The sequence below is a fragment of the Stylophora pistillata genome, chromosome 3, assembly GCF_964205215.1.
Source record: "Stylophora pistillata chromosome 3, jaStyPist1.2, whole genome shotgun sequence".
Classification (NCBI taxonomy): Eukaryota; Metazoa; Cnidaria; class Anthozoa; order Scleractinia; family Pocilloporidae; genus Stylophora; species Stylophora pistillata.
The window spans coordinates 43,166,008-43,184,273 of record NC_142521.1 but is presented as its reverse complement, the minus strand read 5'-3'; the positions used below and the strand labels follow the sequence as shown (position 1 = coordinate 43,184,273).

At 39.1% G+C, this 18,266-nt stretch overlaps 2 protein-coding genes across 2 annotated transcripts; one reads left to right on the top strand and one right to left on the bottom strand.

Annotated features, from left to right (window-relative positions):
- Window positions 1-539: 539 nt before the first annotated feature.
- LOC111339318 (uncharacterized) lies at window positions 540-9,520 on the top strand. The gene is made up of 9 exons (XM_022945946.2): window positions 540-718; window positions 1,408-1,510; window positions 1,658-1,691; window positions 2,367-2,567; window positions 2,986-3,133; window positions 3,634-3,730; window positions 5,115-5,642; window positions 6,237-6,317; window positions 7,558-9,520. The coding sequence occupies exons 1-9, from the start codon at window positions 540-542 to the stop codon at window positions 7,972-7,974; spliced, it is 1,788 nt and encodes a 595-aa protein (XP_022801681.2). The 3' UTR covers window positions 7,975-9,520.
- A 2,392-nt stretch (window positions 9,521-11,912) lies between these two features.
- On the bottom strand, window positions 11,913-15,533 carry LOC111339317 (beta-1,3-galactosyltransferase 5). Its single transcript, XM_022945945.2, has one exon. It carries the CDS (start codon window positions 15,531-15,533, stop codon window positions 14,529-14,531), a length of 1,005 nt encoding a protein of 334 aa, XP_022801680.2. The 3' UTR covers window positions 11,913-14,528.
- Window positions 15,534-18,266: the final 2,733 nt, after the last annotated feature.

The window sequence follows — 18,266 nt, the reverse complement described above, 5'->3', positions numbered from 1 at the left end:
TAGCATCTGCACTTCTCTCTTGCGGCTAATAGGCTGTAGATGCTCTATGAATGGACGCAATTTGTGTAAATATTTTATGTAAAGGACAAATGGACACAAAAAAATATCTAAAGATCCTATATCATGGTTTTAGTTTTGTAAAACTTTTATTGTTTTCTTCTTTTAGCATCTTTAATTATTTAACATCATTGTTATTCTGTTTTATCGATACCGCCTGAAAAAAAAATAAAAAAATCGTAAAATCAGGTTCATCTCCCAAGAAAAGTTTTACTTTTAAATACCAAATCTGAAGATTTTTTTTTGTTGTTCCATCGCATGGCGTTGCTTCACAAACACGTGGAAAGCGCTCATCCGAGAAAAAGGGATTCCAAACAGCACTCCATTTATTCTGAGAAAAAAAATGAAGATAGATAACTACGGGATCCAACGAAGGATAGGTTCCAGAAAGTGAAGTGTAAAACGACAACTCATTACGCTTACTGTTGTTTTAAAGACGTCACTGACGTTTTTCCTTGGTAAAGTGTATTAAAATAATCCCGATGGCGGCTACACGCGAAGCAAAGCATTTGCAGCGCTTAAAAGCGCTGTACGCTGCTGGGAGATTCGCTCCAAACGTTCTGGACCAGCAAGGACTGTGTCACATTCACCATGCGATTTATCGTGGTTATCTAGTGTGTGCAAAATGGCTCGTTAAACATGGAAGCAGCCTGACAGCTAGGTAAAATATTTCTTTGAAAATGCCAAGTAACGTATCTGTTTTCAGGTAGAACGATATGTTGGTCTCGCACGAAAGGCACCATTGATTTAGTTACGCGTTTTTATTTACCTAAATACTGTTCTGTTTTGTATACGTTTAATTCGTTTTCAGTACAATAGTAAGCTAGCAATTTAGAGACCGCGTTTAATTTTTAACTCTAGACCTTCCTCGTAGCGTTTGGATTCTGGTAACACTTTATCATTTTAGACGACAGAATATTTTTACAAAGTGCCTAATTTCCGTAAACTTTTAGTTTGGGAAACTCAGCGTTTAAGCAAGATGACAAAGTTATCAATTCTCGACAGACTTCAGTTGATATAATTATTACGAGGCAGATTCCTGTATTAAGTGTAAATTCGAGAAAGTCTGAGAAAATGGGCCTTAGATGGGAATACCTACACGAATACGATGGATTTCCAAAACCTGCTTTCCACATTTTAAATCATATTTCGGCTTTCAACTACCATATTATCCGTTTTCATCATAACCATAAGAATACACATATCGCTAAAGCTGGATAGCCTACCATCTTCAAAGCCCTAAAAAGACTGTCCCTCATACAACCAACTAGAGGTGAAGGAATTTTGGGTAACGTAAACCCCTTCTGTTACTTTGTATTAGTTCATTCTTAGTTCTTTTTACATGTAAAGGTCAGCTGAGGGCTCGGTACCAGCTCATTACGCGGCCGCCGGTGGCCATCTTGAATGTCTCAAGTGGATTCACCGAAAGGCTTCTAAAAGCATCTCTTTAACGGTTTGTAAAAGTCAGCTGAAATTTTAACAGTTTTTAACCAGAGTCGTTCTTTAATGATGTTCATGATTAATGATTCCGGGTAGATAAGGTTACGAATGCGCTCGATCTTAGCAGTAACAATGATTTCAAATGTTATTCTTACAACAGGATAACAATGGCGTTACACCACTTTATTTCTCAGGTAAGAGGAGCTATCGTGGTTTAAACGGACATCGATATAACGACCATTATGCAGTTTTTCATTGGTGACAGAAGGGGGGGCAGAGGAGGGCAGGCGCGTAGCGTGGTCATTCTTTCAAGTACGCAGAAGTACATATGATCTAAAAACCTACGTAAACTGAGCGAAATATACTGCGTTCTTTATTTCTTGTTTGAAATAGCTGTGTGAATACAGGCAAAGAACAAGGCGTTTTTCCCTTATTTTGAGCAAACTTGGCGCAAACAAAACATTGTTTTCAAATTTTTCTGGTCACTTCAAGTACGCACGTGCGTGTATGCGTAGAGGACGCTACGCGCCTGGAGGGAGGCATGTTAGAGAGGGTGGCTTATCTGAATCTGAAGTTGAGACGGGGGAAGCTTTTTAGAGAAAATGGCTTAGTAAAGAATGGGGCTTCCGAATGATTGTTTTCATTTTCATTTACCTAATTCTCCAACTATCTATTAATCGACCTAGTTATTTATTTACCGATCTATTTACTTGTCAATCTTTTATCCATTTATCGATTTATTTATCCATTTACCTATCTGTCTGTCTGTTTGTCTATCTATCTATCTATCTATCTATCTATCTATCTCTTCCTTTATTACATTTTTCCTTTCTTTTTCAATCAATTATACTCTCATTTGCTATCTCTAGCCCAAGAGGGTCATTTAAACTGCTTGGTATGGCTCGCAAAGCACTCGGGGACATTTTCCCGAGAGATGTCTGTAGATGGTATGACCGCTGTCCATGCAGCGGCTCTTGAGGGTCATTTGGGCTGCCTGGTGTTTCTGCTAAGCTCCGCTGGCTGTAGTGCGCTGGGTCGGGACAGGGCTGCGAACACGCCTTTACATTACGGTATCAGTCTTAAATTCTATCATAAAAAGATAGATAAGTCGCCAAGTCTATGATTAAAGTTCATGTCAGAGTGCTTTTCATCTACGCATGTAGACAGTAGTAAAAGTTACATAAGCGGACAACTACACTTTACAATGTTTTTTAGAGATACCTTTAAAATCCTTTTTCTTTTTCGGTTTGTTTAATTTGTTTTTGAAAGTGCCGGTTATGTCGGTGTCTTACGTTTCCAATGGCTTTTTTCCAGTGAAGTTTACCATCAAGCCTCGACCTCGTGTGTTAAACCCAGTCATCCAGCCTAGGGTCTATACTTTTCGAACAAGGACTATTTCCAACAAATAGCAGAAAATTTCTCTGCCTTAACACTTTTATGGTCAAGGCATCTTTAATTTTATTCATTTTTTTTTTTGTCTCTATTCAGCGGCAGCTTGTGGCCGCCGTTCCTGCGTCGAGTGGCTCCTGGGTAACATTAGCAGATTAGGTAATGAGAGAAATAAACTTGGCTCCAGTCCTTTACATGTAGCTGCACAAAACGGTCATCTAGAGGTGGTAAAACTCCTTATTCGAGGGTGAGTATGTTTTTGTTGGTCATCATTTTCTTTTTCAGAGTGAACGGCCTTAAAATTCGAAATGTTACATGACCACCTCGTGAACAGGACTTCACTGTCGGCAAATATTTTCCCGTTCAACCTTGACCCAAGTCAGATATTTCGGTCGATAGTCGATCCATATGGAGATCGATTGTTACCCGTAAGTTTAATGCCGCTAGTCGGTAGATAATTGGTCCACAGTCGGCCGATAGTCGGCCTGTGGTCGGCCAATGGTCGAACGACACTCTACCGATAATCTAACGATAGTATCCCAACGATCGTCTAATTTCTCGTCATCTCGCTTAATACATCACCCGATTGTGAGTCAATTGACAGCCGACTACCGATCGATTATTGATCAACACATCTATCGGCTATCGAACGATATATTAACAATAGTAACCATGGTGTATACCCTCCAATCTCCAAATAAATATTTATATGAACATCTTTCTTTTCAATTTGCTCTTGTTACTCAGGGGTGTGGCAATCAAACTTCGCGACAGATTGGGTAGAACCCCATTCGAAGTTGCTGTAGAGAGTGGAAATGAAGCTTGCGCAAACTTCCTATGTCAGGTATTATGTTACAACTAACCGCAACCTTTGAGATGGAACTCAATTATGTTTTAGAACCTTGAACACTTTGTATGCGATTAAAGGCCACACAAATCCATGAGTGACGCCGCAAAATCTATATTTTGAAACTAGCGTGAGATCCAAGTTATCACAATAATAGCTAGTTTATTCAAATAAGCATGTTTCTGAGCGTTCAGTGAGTAAAACAGAACGAAATACCAAATGACGGCGCGATAGTGGCGGAAGAGTGAAAACGTGAGAAAGGTTTAAGGCGAGTCGGATAAAGAACGCGACTCGAGCCAAGCCTCCTTAGTATTTTCACTCCCCCACTACTATAGCGCGGCTTATTATCGTATTTAGCTTTACAAAATGAACGCTTGGAACAGGCTAGTCTCGTATTCATGCCTACCACGGGCAAGCGGTGGTTGTATTACTTCATTTCAGTCACACGGTAGGACCTGGTTACGAGATTAGGAACAGGCTCAATTCAAACGGACCTTTGTGCCGTTTCCTTCAATCTTCTTCCCCGAGACAAGTTGGAAACATAATTAGGGGGGGGGGGGGGGGCGTTTCCAGAGAAAAGAAAAACAGTTCAATTTTTCATTTAATAAACTGAGTTAAGACTGAGTAAACTCTCGTTTCAATCTCGGTGATGTTAGCTTGTGAGAAGACCCCGACATAAAAAGTGCTTTGGAACTGGCACTTCCTTGCGAAAGGATGGGGCCCAGTGAAAAAGAAAGCAGCGAGGTCGGCCAGGGGACTAGCACTGACAATTATTATCAATATATGCTATACAAGTGAATAGTGCTTTTCGCGGGCGCTGATTGGCTAGGTTGGAAGTGAATAGCAAGTATTATTCACCTTCGAGCAGCCGATGAGACAAAATCGCGCATCTAGAGTTTCGTAAGCAACCATTTTTCGGTATATTGAAAGATCTAAACTAGTTTTGGAGTCTGTGTAGTATATAAGAAAAAAGTTATTTACCTCAGTGTCGGTGAAACTCGTGGATATTTACCTCTACCACTTTTCACCTCTACTTCAGTGAAAAAATTGTTAATTAGTGCCAGAACCCCCGACTGGTCTCAAATCTTTCCGCAGGCAGAGAGCAGCGCGCCACCTGCTGCACTAATGATAATGAGGGCCACTGCGCATGCTCTCAAGCTTATCTGATGTTTGAGCTGATTCACAATAGGCAATTTCCGAATTACTTTTGGCCTCTTTTTCAAAGCGAGGCCTGGTGCCCAACCATTCTGGTGAAAATGAGTTGAATTTGCATGTGAATGAAAACTTATAATCATATGAAAGGATGAGCACCAGGACTCGTTTTGAAAGTGAGGCCAAGGGTAATTCGGAAATGGGCTATTTTGATTGTTCCTCTTTCTAGGCCGAGGGTATGAATGGCTTAATGAGTGGGAACCACAGCCTCAAACGAGTTCGCTTTGAGAGAAAAGCGATCGAACGAGACCGTCGCTCCGAACAAGCTTCGATTCATCAGCAATCCAGTCAAGCTTCTTCCGATCGCAAATTATTAGGAGGAGAAAATACAATACAAACTCAACATTTATTATACAAGAATAGCGTCGATGCCAGTGTTTCTCTGAATCATCATGGCAATCTTAGAATGGAAAGAGACAGAAGCAACACCCCTAAAAGGGTTGCCTATACGGATCAAAAGTACGCCGGTCGGCTTCCCCAAGGATTTGACCCTTCTTTGGGAGACTTGCACGTTAAAGGTCACGCAACAAGAAGCAGCTTATTGCCTTGGTCTCGTGTTTACCGAATGACACAATCGACGGAGTCGTTACCTAGTCCTCATCAACCAAAGGTTTATGCTTCTTATTCACTCTCGGACACAAATGGCCGGGAAGATTCGTCTCCTGAGCGACAATTTACAAGCTCGCAACATTACGTGGTAAGTATAGGTGGTGGCTTATACTTTTTGCCCTTTCACAGGCGATCTTAGAACACTCGTAGACGGCTTACCGCTTCAAGATTTCAAAGGATGATTTGTAAGATGAGGATGGCATTGAAAGTCATCGGAAAGTGGGAAGTTCATGACAAGTTTACAGCAAGTTAATGGAAATATATAGGACACGCAGAATTTCTTTGGTTCGAATTGGGATACCGTTCTCAAACGGCAAAGAACCAAAAAGATGGTTACTGATATTCCAGGCTAAACTGAATGGCTGGTTTAAATGTATCTTAATTTTTAGTTGTATTTGCAGTGTTTTGGATGACTTTCCGATAAGAAAATTACCACTTGACCAATACCCTAAAAATTTTACCCCTTGAATAAAATCATTTCTTTAATTTGTATTTGATTGTGCGTAGGTATAAATGCTATCTTTCCTAATTCTACGAGGAACACCTCAAGGCAAAAGTCTTAGAAGAAGTGATGGGATTCTTAAAAAATTTCCCAAACCTTTGCTACCGAAACAGGGCCAGACCCAGTCTGGAAACAAAAAGAATTTTTTTGTTTAGTAATTGAATTTACTTTTCATTGTAGGTAACAAATTATAAAGATGTTTCCCCAGAGAAACAAAACACATCTTTCTTTTCCAGAATCGTTTCATGGAGAAAGAGCAAGGTATTTACGTTTTCATTCGGATAGATCGCTTTACAGTCAACAAGACCGTGACCTTGGTTTTTCGAGTAAAAGCAATGCACTCTTCCCTAAATACTAGTAGTTCAACTGAGTATGCGTGTATGAATATGACCCCAGTGTATTTTGTAAAAGGACATTTGATTCAGAAACATTTTTGACACAAGGGGACTGCGGAACTCCCGGGAGGTAATCCAAAATTAAAAGGCTATAAGGAGAAAATGGGGCAGTATCGATATCGTATTTAATACCTGGTGGAACATTTTGATATTGGAATAATCGATTTTTCAGAGAATTTAATTCGTGTTGGAAGCTGTACGATACATTAATTAGTCTTAATTTGATTCACATTATAAGCGATTTCGTTCGTCTATTACATAACCAAACAACAAGTATGCGGCACTGGTTTTTCGCCCATACATAGCCTTGTTCCACGCGCCTGTAATGCACCATTAATAGTGTCCTTTTATTCGAATAAGCGAGGAGCTATATATGAGTGGAAGTTAACCGAAGGGTTGTATAACTCGCTTAAGCAAATTAACCAGAGGTACTAGGACTCTGTACTTTCTTTTTAATTCTCCTTCAAAAGCCTTCTACCACAGCGACGCTTCCTTTTTTTCTCTCTAGTGAGAAGTACCAACGTATTAAGTAGGAAAACCGTAGACATGTTAGGGTTAGCTGACCGTGAGAGTTTCTATGGTGTATCCGTTTATTTTGCAAAAAGGGAAGACCTGAGTGGCCCTCACCGAACGGTACTCGTCGAGCGCCAAAGAACCAATTGAGCGCTAACAGCTGTGCACAGGAATCGCGCACGCAAACAAGACTGATCTTCACTTCAGTGTGGGTAGAACTCAAGGTCATCTTTACTAACGCAAATCAACACGACCACCTATAAAACTAATTATCCTCAACCATAACACTGAAGCAATTAAAATGTCTAACATGGTTATAAGGAAATCCGCGCACTGAGCCAAAAAAAAAAAAATCTACCAGAAAAACACGTAGGCGCAAAAGGCAAGGCTTAACAAAACAAAAGGCTTAACTGGAAAAGTCTCAAAATAACAACTTCCAATTCACCTCACAACAATAATGACAATAGTAACAATACCTTAATCCAACAACAGTTAAATTCTAACAAGTTAGGGTTAATCAGTGTTGGCGGGGTATGTGGGAAGGGAGGGTAGGCAGTTGTCAAGACACTAACGCTATTCCTTATATCCTGTAGGACCTATTTCCAGAAGACTTTGATCGTTTCGACGACATCGTTGAAACTAGCACACAGAGGGGAAATTTCATTAAGCGACTCTACAAATTCTCAAAGAGGAAAGTGACAAGGTCATCAAGCTTTGCGCTCGAGAGTTTGTCAGATAATGTTCAAAGAGAAAGACGAAACAGCTTTGTGGTGTCAGGAAACGATGAGTTTTTATCTGGTTTTGTCACCGACCCAGTCGGAGATCCAACTAGACAAGAAGGAAAAGGTGAAAAACTCGATCAACAGACACATAAGGTAGAAACTTCTGTGAATTGTATGTATGGTATTAAAGGCGACTCATCGAAAAATGAACTAAAGTCGAGAGGAGGAAAAAAGACTCGCAAACGCCATACGGAAACTATTCCACGGGAAAACTCCCTGATTTGGTGAACGCGGAATTTATCGCGTTCGAGCTCAATGCTGAATAGGATTTGACTGCGAGAACCAATCCATTCTCGTCGGTTCCAAGATCAGTCATTTTTTACGAGGGCTGAATAAGATAACTAAGTGTTTCTCTGTCTTTTCTGTAACAGAAGTAAGCGAATGTAAAATGGAAAATAGCCAACTGCATTACATTATCTAGGGCTTTGTAGGGTCAGAACTGTAATATTGCCCACGGGCACGACCAGCAATATCATGACATGCCTTAATAAAGCATCCGTCATCGAAACAAATATATTCAAATTAAGGAGGATGCCATGATTCAAAACTTTTGTTGTTCGTGACATTTATCCTGTTCTTACCCGCTAGCCTACCAACGTAAACATCGTCCAGTCTAAAGAACGGCGAAAAAAAGAACTCTTAAATAAAAGCAACACGGCGCTTGCAAAAAACTAATGAAACGACCGACTTAGATGAAATCAACCAGCAATGAAAATTGACTAACGAAAGCAATGTACATACTGGCGAAAATACATTTATAAGACTGGTACCGAGTATTGTAGGGGTCGTTACCAAGCCTAGACGCGGTAGCCAAGCGTGAGTTCAGTTAACGATGACAGAATGGCGGTTTTTTCCGTATTGAAAGCCGCTTCTTTTTAGAGATATTGTCTCTCGTTCTCTAGACATGGCTACCAGCGTTACGTAATTCTTACATACCTCACGCAAAACGCGAACTTAACTGAATACAAACAGAACATTACAATGGTAGTACGGTAGAAATAAAACAATATAAACAATTTGCAGTTGCTTGACAATAATTAAAATACAAATTCTCGTTGCTACATTCCCCGCGACAGCCATTACCAAATCAAGTCCAAATGCAAATTTACTTTCTTTTTTGATTGAACAGCAAACAAGAACAGTATTCTGATTGACAGTTTAGGTGAAGCAAATTGGACACGTACGATACGTTACCATTTGACGCCGGTTTCAATTTTATTTCAAATGCAAATTTTAAGGCTTTCATGGCTCATGTACATCTTAACCGCACCGAGTCGCTTGAAAAAGACCGAAAATATTGTTTTCTGCGATTTGCGATTAATGTGTCTGTTGATCGATTTCCTAGAATTTTTGGACTAAATATTCTGCGATTTGCTCGACTAAAAGAAGGAATGTACGAAAGGTTGTGGGATACACTTCGAGTATCATAGTCATGCAGCTCGGACACTAACGAGATTTCTAAGTTTAAATGTTTGTCAGCATTAAAATAGTCATTCAGAAGTAAAGATGTGTAATTAGTTTTACAATGTCACAAACTTTCAAAAGTCCCAAGCGGTCTAACGAGGAGTAATTGGTTCCATTAGAGGAACATCATTTCTTATGCGAACTGCTTTGCTTTGTAATTTTACTACTTTAGAAATTGAAGCATTATAATTATTTCCCCAGAGTGCACAACTATAGGTAAGATACGGGAATTAATGTAAGTAAAAAATTTGTTATTAATTATACCTATAGAGAAATTATGAAAATTTGCAATGAAACATCTCTGCATATATGTAGACGAACATTTCGCATTTAATTAATCGCGAAGTCACTGATGCCCTGATATATTGAGACGAATATTTTGCAGTTAAGTAATCGCGAAGTACCTGATTTCCTTATATTTGTAGACGAACATTTCGCAGTTAATTAATGGCGAAGTCACTGATGCCCTAATATATTGAGACAAATATTTTGCAGTTAATTAATCGCGAATTACCTGATTTCCTTATATGTGTGGACGAACATTTTGCAGTTAACTAACTGCAAAATCTTTCGCTTCTGTAACATATATAAAGAGACATTTTTGCTAAATTTCATTTGTCTCCATAGAGTGACATATATGCAAACTTTGCAATTGTAAAATCTCTCCTGCTGGATCACTGAGGCTGGTGCATTGTGTTACCTATTTAGCACCTCTGCTAGTGTACATTATGTAGATTTAATTTACGCTTTGTCAAGTGTAAGTAATATCTCGTCCAAAAGCTTGAAACAGCAAAAAAAGAGAAATTGTCAACAAATGCACTTACGACGTCGCCAGATATTATATATATCCAAAGTCGGAGCAGAAGAATAGAACTTTGGATACTCCCTGCGGTGACAAAGTTAGTAGGGAGGTATTAAGAGTAGAAGGAAACAGTAAGTCCTATCTCTGCAAATCAATTCCAGATGCAAATTTACTTTTTTTCTTGATTGAACAACAAACAAGAGCAACTTTCTGATTGATAGTTTAAGTGAAGCAAATTGGACACGCACGATACATTACCATTTGACGCCGGTTTCAAATTTTATTCTTAATGTAAGTTACAAGGTGTGCGCACTCTGACTGCGTTGCATCATGATCGTAAAACAAAAGTTGAGTCGTTTGCATGCGGTCGAGTGAACATCTTTGGTGGCAGCGAGATAGCGTGAATATACGTAGAGCGTACTCAGGATTTACCATCTGTTGCCGTTCTTTCGAAAGAATTATGGACCTGCGCGACTCCTGTCATTCCTCCGTGATGAATTCGTTCTTGGGAGGTAACTGACGAGATTCAGAGAGAATCGAAACTGCAGTCCTGCCTAAGTACCAGTCTACACAAATGGCAGCTTTTACACACACCCGATGGCTCTGTGAACAATATCAAATGCAGAAATTACATTTCTAGACGCGAATTATTTAACGAGAATCGAACATTGACAAGCAAACGCATTGCAAAGGGACAGAGATCCTCCAATACACGAATTTTTTTCCACCAAGCGTAAATACGGGATTCTTAAACGGAGAAGCCTTACGCCTCCTAAGAACGAATTTCTCGCGCTCCACGTTTAACAAAAGCGTACGGAGTTTTACAAAATAGAGGATAACTTGATGAGGGTTTTGAGAAACGAATCTCTGGGGCTACTTTCTCCGGGATAAAAAAGTATACTTACAAACAAAGAAAATAGCACGCGCGCAGAAGAAAATATTGCCTTTTGTTATACTGATTCTCATCCGGGTTTGCCAAACCTCAGGAATGACACCATAAAGCCAACCCTTACTATCACGTTGGAAAGGAAAATCATCAAAATATATTCTGATAAGAGCTAAACTTTGAGGGCAGAAGATTTACAAGAGGTCTTAAAAGCGTTTGCAAATGGTAAGAGTCGCACAGGCCTACCAAAGCCTTTCCGGCCTACCGGTGTGTCGCCTTGCGCAAGGTAGAATATATATTTGATCAAGTGACTCCTTTCATTGCTCTGAATGTCAACTCTCCTTCATGCAATGATCAAGATAGTATATTTACCATACAATACCTACGATTACTTTATTTTCTTTAACTTAGGAAAGTAGATTTACAACATGATCGAGTATATATAGGAAAAGTCCTTGCTGTAGTAACGCTCTGTAACACAACACCCTAAACACAACAATAGGCATTTTTGTGGCCATAACCGGTCTCAAACACTATCACTTCAAATTTGTGTAAATACGTGTACCATTGGAGAACTTTTAAGAGCGTTTAGTTCGAGCTGTTAAAGAAGGATCAAAGCGGTCATCCAAATCATTGAAAGGCTTCAAACTACGACGTACATCAGATTTGATCTCCTTGAAAACCGGTCTAGCCCTCTAATTGCATTCTTAAAAACAGTGATTGCATTTATCCTCGAGAACCATAGAATACGCAACAAATACGTACAAAAAATACTTCTACACATTCAGAATATTTCAAATTACATTTAATTAAAGTGAAAGGGAAAATAAATGGCCTAACTTTTACGGAATGTAAGGTCAAAATCTGCCGAGTTCTGCTGCTTTCAACGCGATATCTCGGCCAGATTAATACTGATTTGTTTCCTGTCTAATACCAAGCCTGATTATCGGTAAATATTGTAGCATTCAATGCCCTAGTTCTGTTTTTTTAGATTATTCAAAATACATACATACATACATACATAGATACTTTATTGTCGCCTCCCCAATGGGGCTTTTCAGGAACAATATATAAATTACTGACTATACATTCAAATAAAATTAATTAATCACAACATCTAATATAATATAATCTAAAAATATATATAAAAACATATGTACACGATTGGTTTAAAAAAAATAGATATTCTAATCAGAAGTACTACTCAGATTTCAAAAATTCAGAAACAAGCAAAGATTTGGAGTTTTCTTTTAAACATATCAATGTTCGCAACAAGTTTCAGTTCTGTATCCAGACCGTTCCAAAGGCTAACAGTTCTATAGTGGAAAGATCTTTGACCGGTTGCTGTCTTACAAAGTGGGATCTGTAGCTTCTGTGAGTTCCTTGTCGAACGTGTTGAGATTTTTGATCTTTGAACAAAAAGTGAAGTCAGGGCCTCAGGCGCGCACCCAGTCATGCATTTGAAAGCCAGAATTGCATTACGGTAGTACAGTTGTTTTCTTATTGGTATCCAGTGCAATTGTTTAAGAATTGGTGTAATATGGTCGTATTTCTTTTTGTCGCATAAAATACGGCCAGCGAAATTTTGTACCGTTTGGATTCTATTTAAATTATTTTCAGTGGTGTTACACCACACGTCGGAGCATTAATACAGTTTGCTGAAAACTAATGCATTTATCAGGATTTTTTATGTATCTTTGTTCAATGCATGCTTCACACGGTTCATTTGTCCCAGCCTGGACATGCAACTAGCAACTGTTGACTCCACATGATCTCTGTATGTAAGGTTTGAGTCAAGCATCACTCCCAAGTCCTTGGCACAATCGACAGGCAGGAGCTCTTTTCCCAAGAGTGTTAGACGGAAGTCTCCAACTTTGGCTGTCATTGCTCTCTATACTTCCAAAGATGACAAGATTGGATTTTTCGGGATTTAATAAAAGAAAAGTTCACAAATGTCCAGTTAGATATTTTACTTAGGTCATCATTAAGCTTGCAGATGGCATTTTCTTTATTGTCAAGGCTGAACGTCAAGAGTAGTTTAGTATCATCCACATAGCATTGAGTGCTACAAGATGTGGCAATACTTGGAAGGTCGTTAATATAGATATTGAAGAGAAGTGGACCCAGACTACTCCCCTGGGGCACACCGCAGGACAGTGGTAGGAAGTCAGAGTAGGCAGAGTCAATCCTAACGGTTTGGTATCGAGGAGACAGATAGCTGTTGAACCACTTAATGGCTTGGGCCGAAAGCCCAACGTCCTGTAGCTTTGCCATAAGAACATTGTGGTTGATGGAATCAAAAGCTTTACTGAAATTGAGTAGAACAATTGCAGAAAGTTTCTTTTTGTCAATACATTCCAATATGGAATCAGTTGTAAGGATAACAGAAGTTTCAGTTGAGATCCATTTCGTATTACCCATTTTTTTAGAGCTCAGTCGTTGATTAATCGACAAATATGAAGTGAGTTGGTCATGGGTGGCCCTCTCGCAAACTTTAGATACTATTGGCAAAAGCGAGATAGGCCGATTATAACTTGGAATTTCTGGGTCACCGTCCTTTAAAATAGGAACAACTTCAGCTTTTTCCAGTCGATGGCAAACTGAGATGATTTGAATGTGGCATTAACAATTGAAGTGACGCTGATGGCAATATGGATGGTAGGCAATCTTTGGTAACATACATCGGAATTTTGTCGATTCCAGGAGCTTTATTTGATGACATAGAGGAAATAACAAGTTCCACTTGATCACAACTCACACCATCATTAAATGAAAATTGTTCTAACGCCGGATATTCTTTAGGGACAAAGACGTTGCTATTGTCATTAATGTCATGCTTGAATTGCTCTGCCATTGAATTGACTTTCTCGGCTGTGTCCTTGCCCACGGATGCCAAAAAATTATTAAATTCATTAGCAACAACTTCACTGTCCTTTGAAAAAGTCGTCTTTGATTGAGATTTTTTTGGAATACAACTACGAATTGCTTTCCGCATGGTGTTACTATTATTCTTGTTGTCTTGAATTTGCTGTGAAACGAACTCCTTTTGCGCCATTCGGATTTCTCTCGTAACTTTGCGGCGGGAATTTTTTGTATGCGCACCAAGCAAGAGGATCTTTTGTTCGCTTGAATTCACGTTTCCAGTTATCTCTAGTAGCCATAAGCTCGTGGATTTCGTCTGTAATATAAGGGTTTGGCTTCCCCTTTATGCGAAAAGTTTCACAGGCGCGTGTTCATCCAAAATTTGATAAAAGAAATGCTCTGAATAGCTGCACTCAGGATAACTTATACCGGTAAAATATTGTAGCATCAAATACCCTTAAACCCAAATAGCATAAGTTGGAGAGAGATTCATTCGAAGAGAACGCGAGCAGCATCAAAATCAGCGACACGCTTGAGATGCTCTAACGCAAACTGCGACAGATGTCTCTCGGCATCTGCTCCTAACATTGACAGATATATGACTTGCTCTGACACTCAATCTCATTTTGAGTAAATATTGTGACATTCAGTACCCTAATTTTAACATTTGTCTTTTAAAGATAGACACATTCAAAATTAAAAAGCTCTAAATAAGCTACGCTAAAACAGATAACGGATAATACCGTATGTATTAACCACGCCATTGAACTACCCATGGGAAGTGGGTGAATTAAACATCTTCAGTTGGCACTCTTCTCCAACATCATGTCTTACTAAAGTATTCTTTGTTGGAACACAAACAGATCCACGTGGATGCCTCACTTCAAAACCTTTATGATTTGTAATACTTATCCCGTTCTTACTCGCTAGCATGCCAACGTAAACATCGTCCAGTCGAAAGAACGGCAAATAAGAGAACGTGTCAACAAAAGCAGTTACAACATCGTGCGATAAAATATATCCAAAGCCAGGACAAAAATCCGGATATCTCGTCTCGTTATATTCCTCGTAAGTAACCATCCATTTACCTTTCCTATGAGGGCCCATGTTCGCATAATGACAGCCAGCGTAAAGCTTTTTCTTCGGCGTGGTGGTCGCTGTTAAGAAGAAGAGAACTCTTGGAATATGCACAAACACGTCGTCATCTATCTTCAAAAGAAACGAGAAATTGCAATACCTTACGGCCCATTCGAAGCCCATTTGTATCTTTCGGGTTTGATTCCAGTAGTGGTCGTAATAGTTTGCACGCACAAGGTCTTTATGAGTTTCATCTTCGTCTAGCAACAAGTTTGACACTCCTTCTTCCCGTGTTTGAGCGACCAGAAAAACTGTTGTCCATCGTGGTCTGAAGGCTCTTTCGAAAGCCCATGTCTTTCGAATGTTATTCCTTCTTTTGTGATGACCGGGAGCAGATGAGATAATTATTAGAAGATCGTAATGTTGCATACAAGATCTCCTGGTTATAAGAAATGTTTTGTGACACATTTGAGAAGTAGGAGTTGTTGTGGAGCTTGAGGGTTTTGCACTAGAGTTTGAAGGATCAATTTTCAGCTGCAAATGTCTACCGTCATCTAATTCTTCAGCTGCTTCTTCACGAACGATGTCTGGCAAGAAAGAACCCGTGTTCCATATAAAACCTAGCTGAAAAGATACACAAGCTGTCAGCAAAAGGACTAAAATCCACAAAGTCTTTTTTACCCGTTTTCTGATCATTGTTTTCCGTTGCCAAGAAGCTAACTGAAGAGGTTATTGACTACAGCGCAGCCGAATATGCAAATTAAGTCGACGGGTCGAGGGCATTTCGTGTGCGCATGCGTCACTGTGGTCTTCCGTGTGCTGATTTGGCACTAAAGGGTGCTTTGTTTACACTTTCCACAACTCTCGTTTGAATTTCTCTCCGGGAATATGGGCAATTTCAAATGTTTTCCGGTAGAAAGGTTCTTTGATATCCGTACTTATTTGCTGCGGTTAAAGTCGGCTTTCATTGGTCTTTGAATGCCGTCTATCCTTGGGTTTCACCCACGTGACCAATACCTTAGCAACGGTTACTATCCGCCATCTTGGTGTCCCTCGAGCGTAAACAAACCGTATCTAACGAAGAGTTCATGTGAGAAAGAAGGGATGGTTTTATGCATTGTTGTTGGCTGTTCGAGCAAAAGTGGAAAGCATAAAGACTAAGGATTTTTTCGTATAATAATTTAATAATTTTATTATTTCTATAGCGCAAAATTCATTAGTTCATTAATTCATGCTTTGCGCTCGAGAGTTTGTCAGATAATGTTCAAAGAGAAAGACGAAACAGCTTTGTGGTGTCAGGAAACGATGAGTTTTTATCTGGTTTTGTCACCGACCCAGTCGGAGATCCAACTAGACAAGAAGGAAAAGGTGAAAAACTCGATCAACAGACACATAAGGTAGAAACTTCTGCGAATTGTATGTATGGTATTAAAGGCGACTCATCGAAAAATGAACTAAAGTCGAGAGGAGCAAAAAGGACTCGCAAACGCCATACGGAAACTATTCCACGGGAAAACTCCCTGATTTGGTGACCGAGGAATTTATCGCGTTAGCGCTCAAAGCTGAATGAAATTTGACTGTCAGAACCAAACCATTCTCGTCGGTTCCAAAATCAGTCACTTTTCACGAGGGCTGTATAAGAAAACTAAGTGTGTCTGCCTTTTATGTAACAGAAGTAAGCGAATGGAAAATGGAAAATGACCAACTTCATTACATTATCTATGGCTTTGTGAGGTCAGAAATGCAATATTGCCCACGTCTACGACCAGCAATATCCTGACATGCCTTAATTAAGCATCCTTCGTCGAAACACATTTATTAAAATTAAGGAGGATGTCATGATTCAAAACTTTTGTTGTTCGTGACATTTATTCCGGTCTTACTCGCTAGCCTACCAACGTAAACATCGTCCAGTCTAAAGAACGGCGAAAAAAGAACTCTTAAATAAAAGCAACACGGCGCTAAAAAAAAAATAACGAAATGACCGACTTATTTGAAATCAACCAGCATGAAAATTGACTAACGAAAACAGTGTGCACACTGGCGAAAATACATGGCTACCAAGCCTAGACGCGGTAGCCAAGCGTGAGTTCAGTTAACGATGACAGAATGGTGGTTTTGTCCGTATTGAAATCCGTTGCTTTTTACAGGTATTGTCTCTCGTTCTCTACACACTGCAGCTACCAGAGTTACGTAATTCTTACATAACCTCAAGCAAAAACGCGAACTTAATTGAACAGAAACAGAACGTTTCGGTAATACGGTAGAAATAAAACAATATAAACGATTTTGCAGTTGCTTGACAATAATTAGAAATACAAATTCCAGTTGCTACACTCCCCACGATGGCCATTACCAAATCAAGTCTAAATGCAAATGTACTTTCTTTTTTGATTGAACAGCAAACAAGAACAGTATTCTGATTGACAGTTTAGGTGAAGCAAATTGGGCACGTACGACACCTTACCATTTGACGCCGGTTTCAAATTCTATTTCCAATGCAAATTTTAAGGCTTTCATGGCTCATATACATCTTAATCGCACCGAGTCGCTTGAAAAAGACCTAAAATATTGTTTTCTCCGATTTGGGGCGTATTTTCCCAGTAAACCCGGTTGGAAGGAATGAACAGTTTCGATCCCCGAAATTACTGAATTTGAACAGTGATGTTAAATAACTAAACTCGTCGGTTTGTATGAGAAATTGGGTAAACTAAATTAAATAATGTAACTCGCTGGTATGAATCAGAAATCACTTGTTCGATCTCCGGTCCTACCAAAATGGAGCGTGAATACCATATGGAAATACTTTCCGTGAAGTATCTTATAAATCTTAGTCGCAGAGGCGCTCAGTGATGGTAACGTCATAGAAACGCAGGATTACATCATATTCATAGCTGGAGTTGACCCTTTAAGATTCTTCCATTTTATAATGCATTGTTTCATTTATCAAGCTATTCATCTATTGAAGAATCCCTAGTAACTAAGAAAACACCAAATCAAATTATGGGCAATGCAGTAGAAGGAAAGCAGCTTTTAAAGTGACTCGCTGTAGTCACTGAAACTCTACACCTACACACGAAGTTAATCTCTTTCACAGCTGTTTCTAAGTCCACAATTCCAGCATATTGGAAGGACTCTCTAAAGGCCTTGATATGCTTCACTTTTTAAAACTGTTTAAATTGTTAAGGAAAAATAAATATATCTTAAGTTACAATCAATGAATACAAAAAGAAAAAGAAATACAATTCAATAAAATACCACAAATGATAACAAAATATAAATACACACATACTCCGTTTTCAAAAACTTTGCAAAGTCTCCAAAGTCTTTGCTTCACCTTCGTAAAATAACAAAAAAGGTATTGTTTTTCTTCTTTTTTTTTTAAGAATATCGTTCCGTATATGCCTAGTACCTATAATTGTTGGACTA

What these genes read in the sequence shown, in the direction of transcription:
- LOC111339317 (XM_022945945.2), bottom strand. Translation starts at nt 15,533, where the DNA reads ATGATCAGAAAACGGGTAAAAAAGACTTTGTGGATTTTAGTCCTTTTG.
- LOC111339318 (XM_022945946.2), top strand. Translation starts at nt 540, where the DNA reads ATGGCGGCTACACGCGAAGCAAAGCATTTGCAGCGCTTAAAAGCGCTG. An exon ending in CAAGCTCGCAACATTACGTG is followed by an intron (nt 5,643 to 6,236) that starts GTAAGTATAGGT and finishes TTTTCATTGTAG; the next exon opens with GTAACAAATTATAAAGATGT. An exon ending in TTTCATGGAGAAAGAGCAAG is followed by an intron (nt 6,318 to 7,557) that starts GTATTTACGTTT and finishes TATATCCTGTAG; the next exon opens with GACCTATTTCCAGAAGACTT.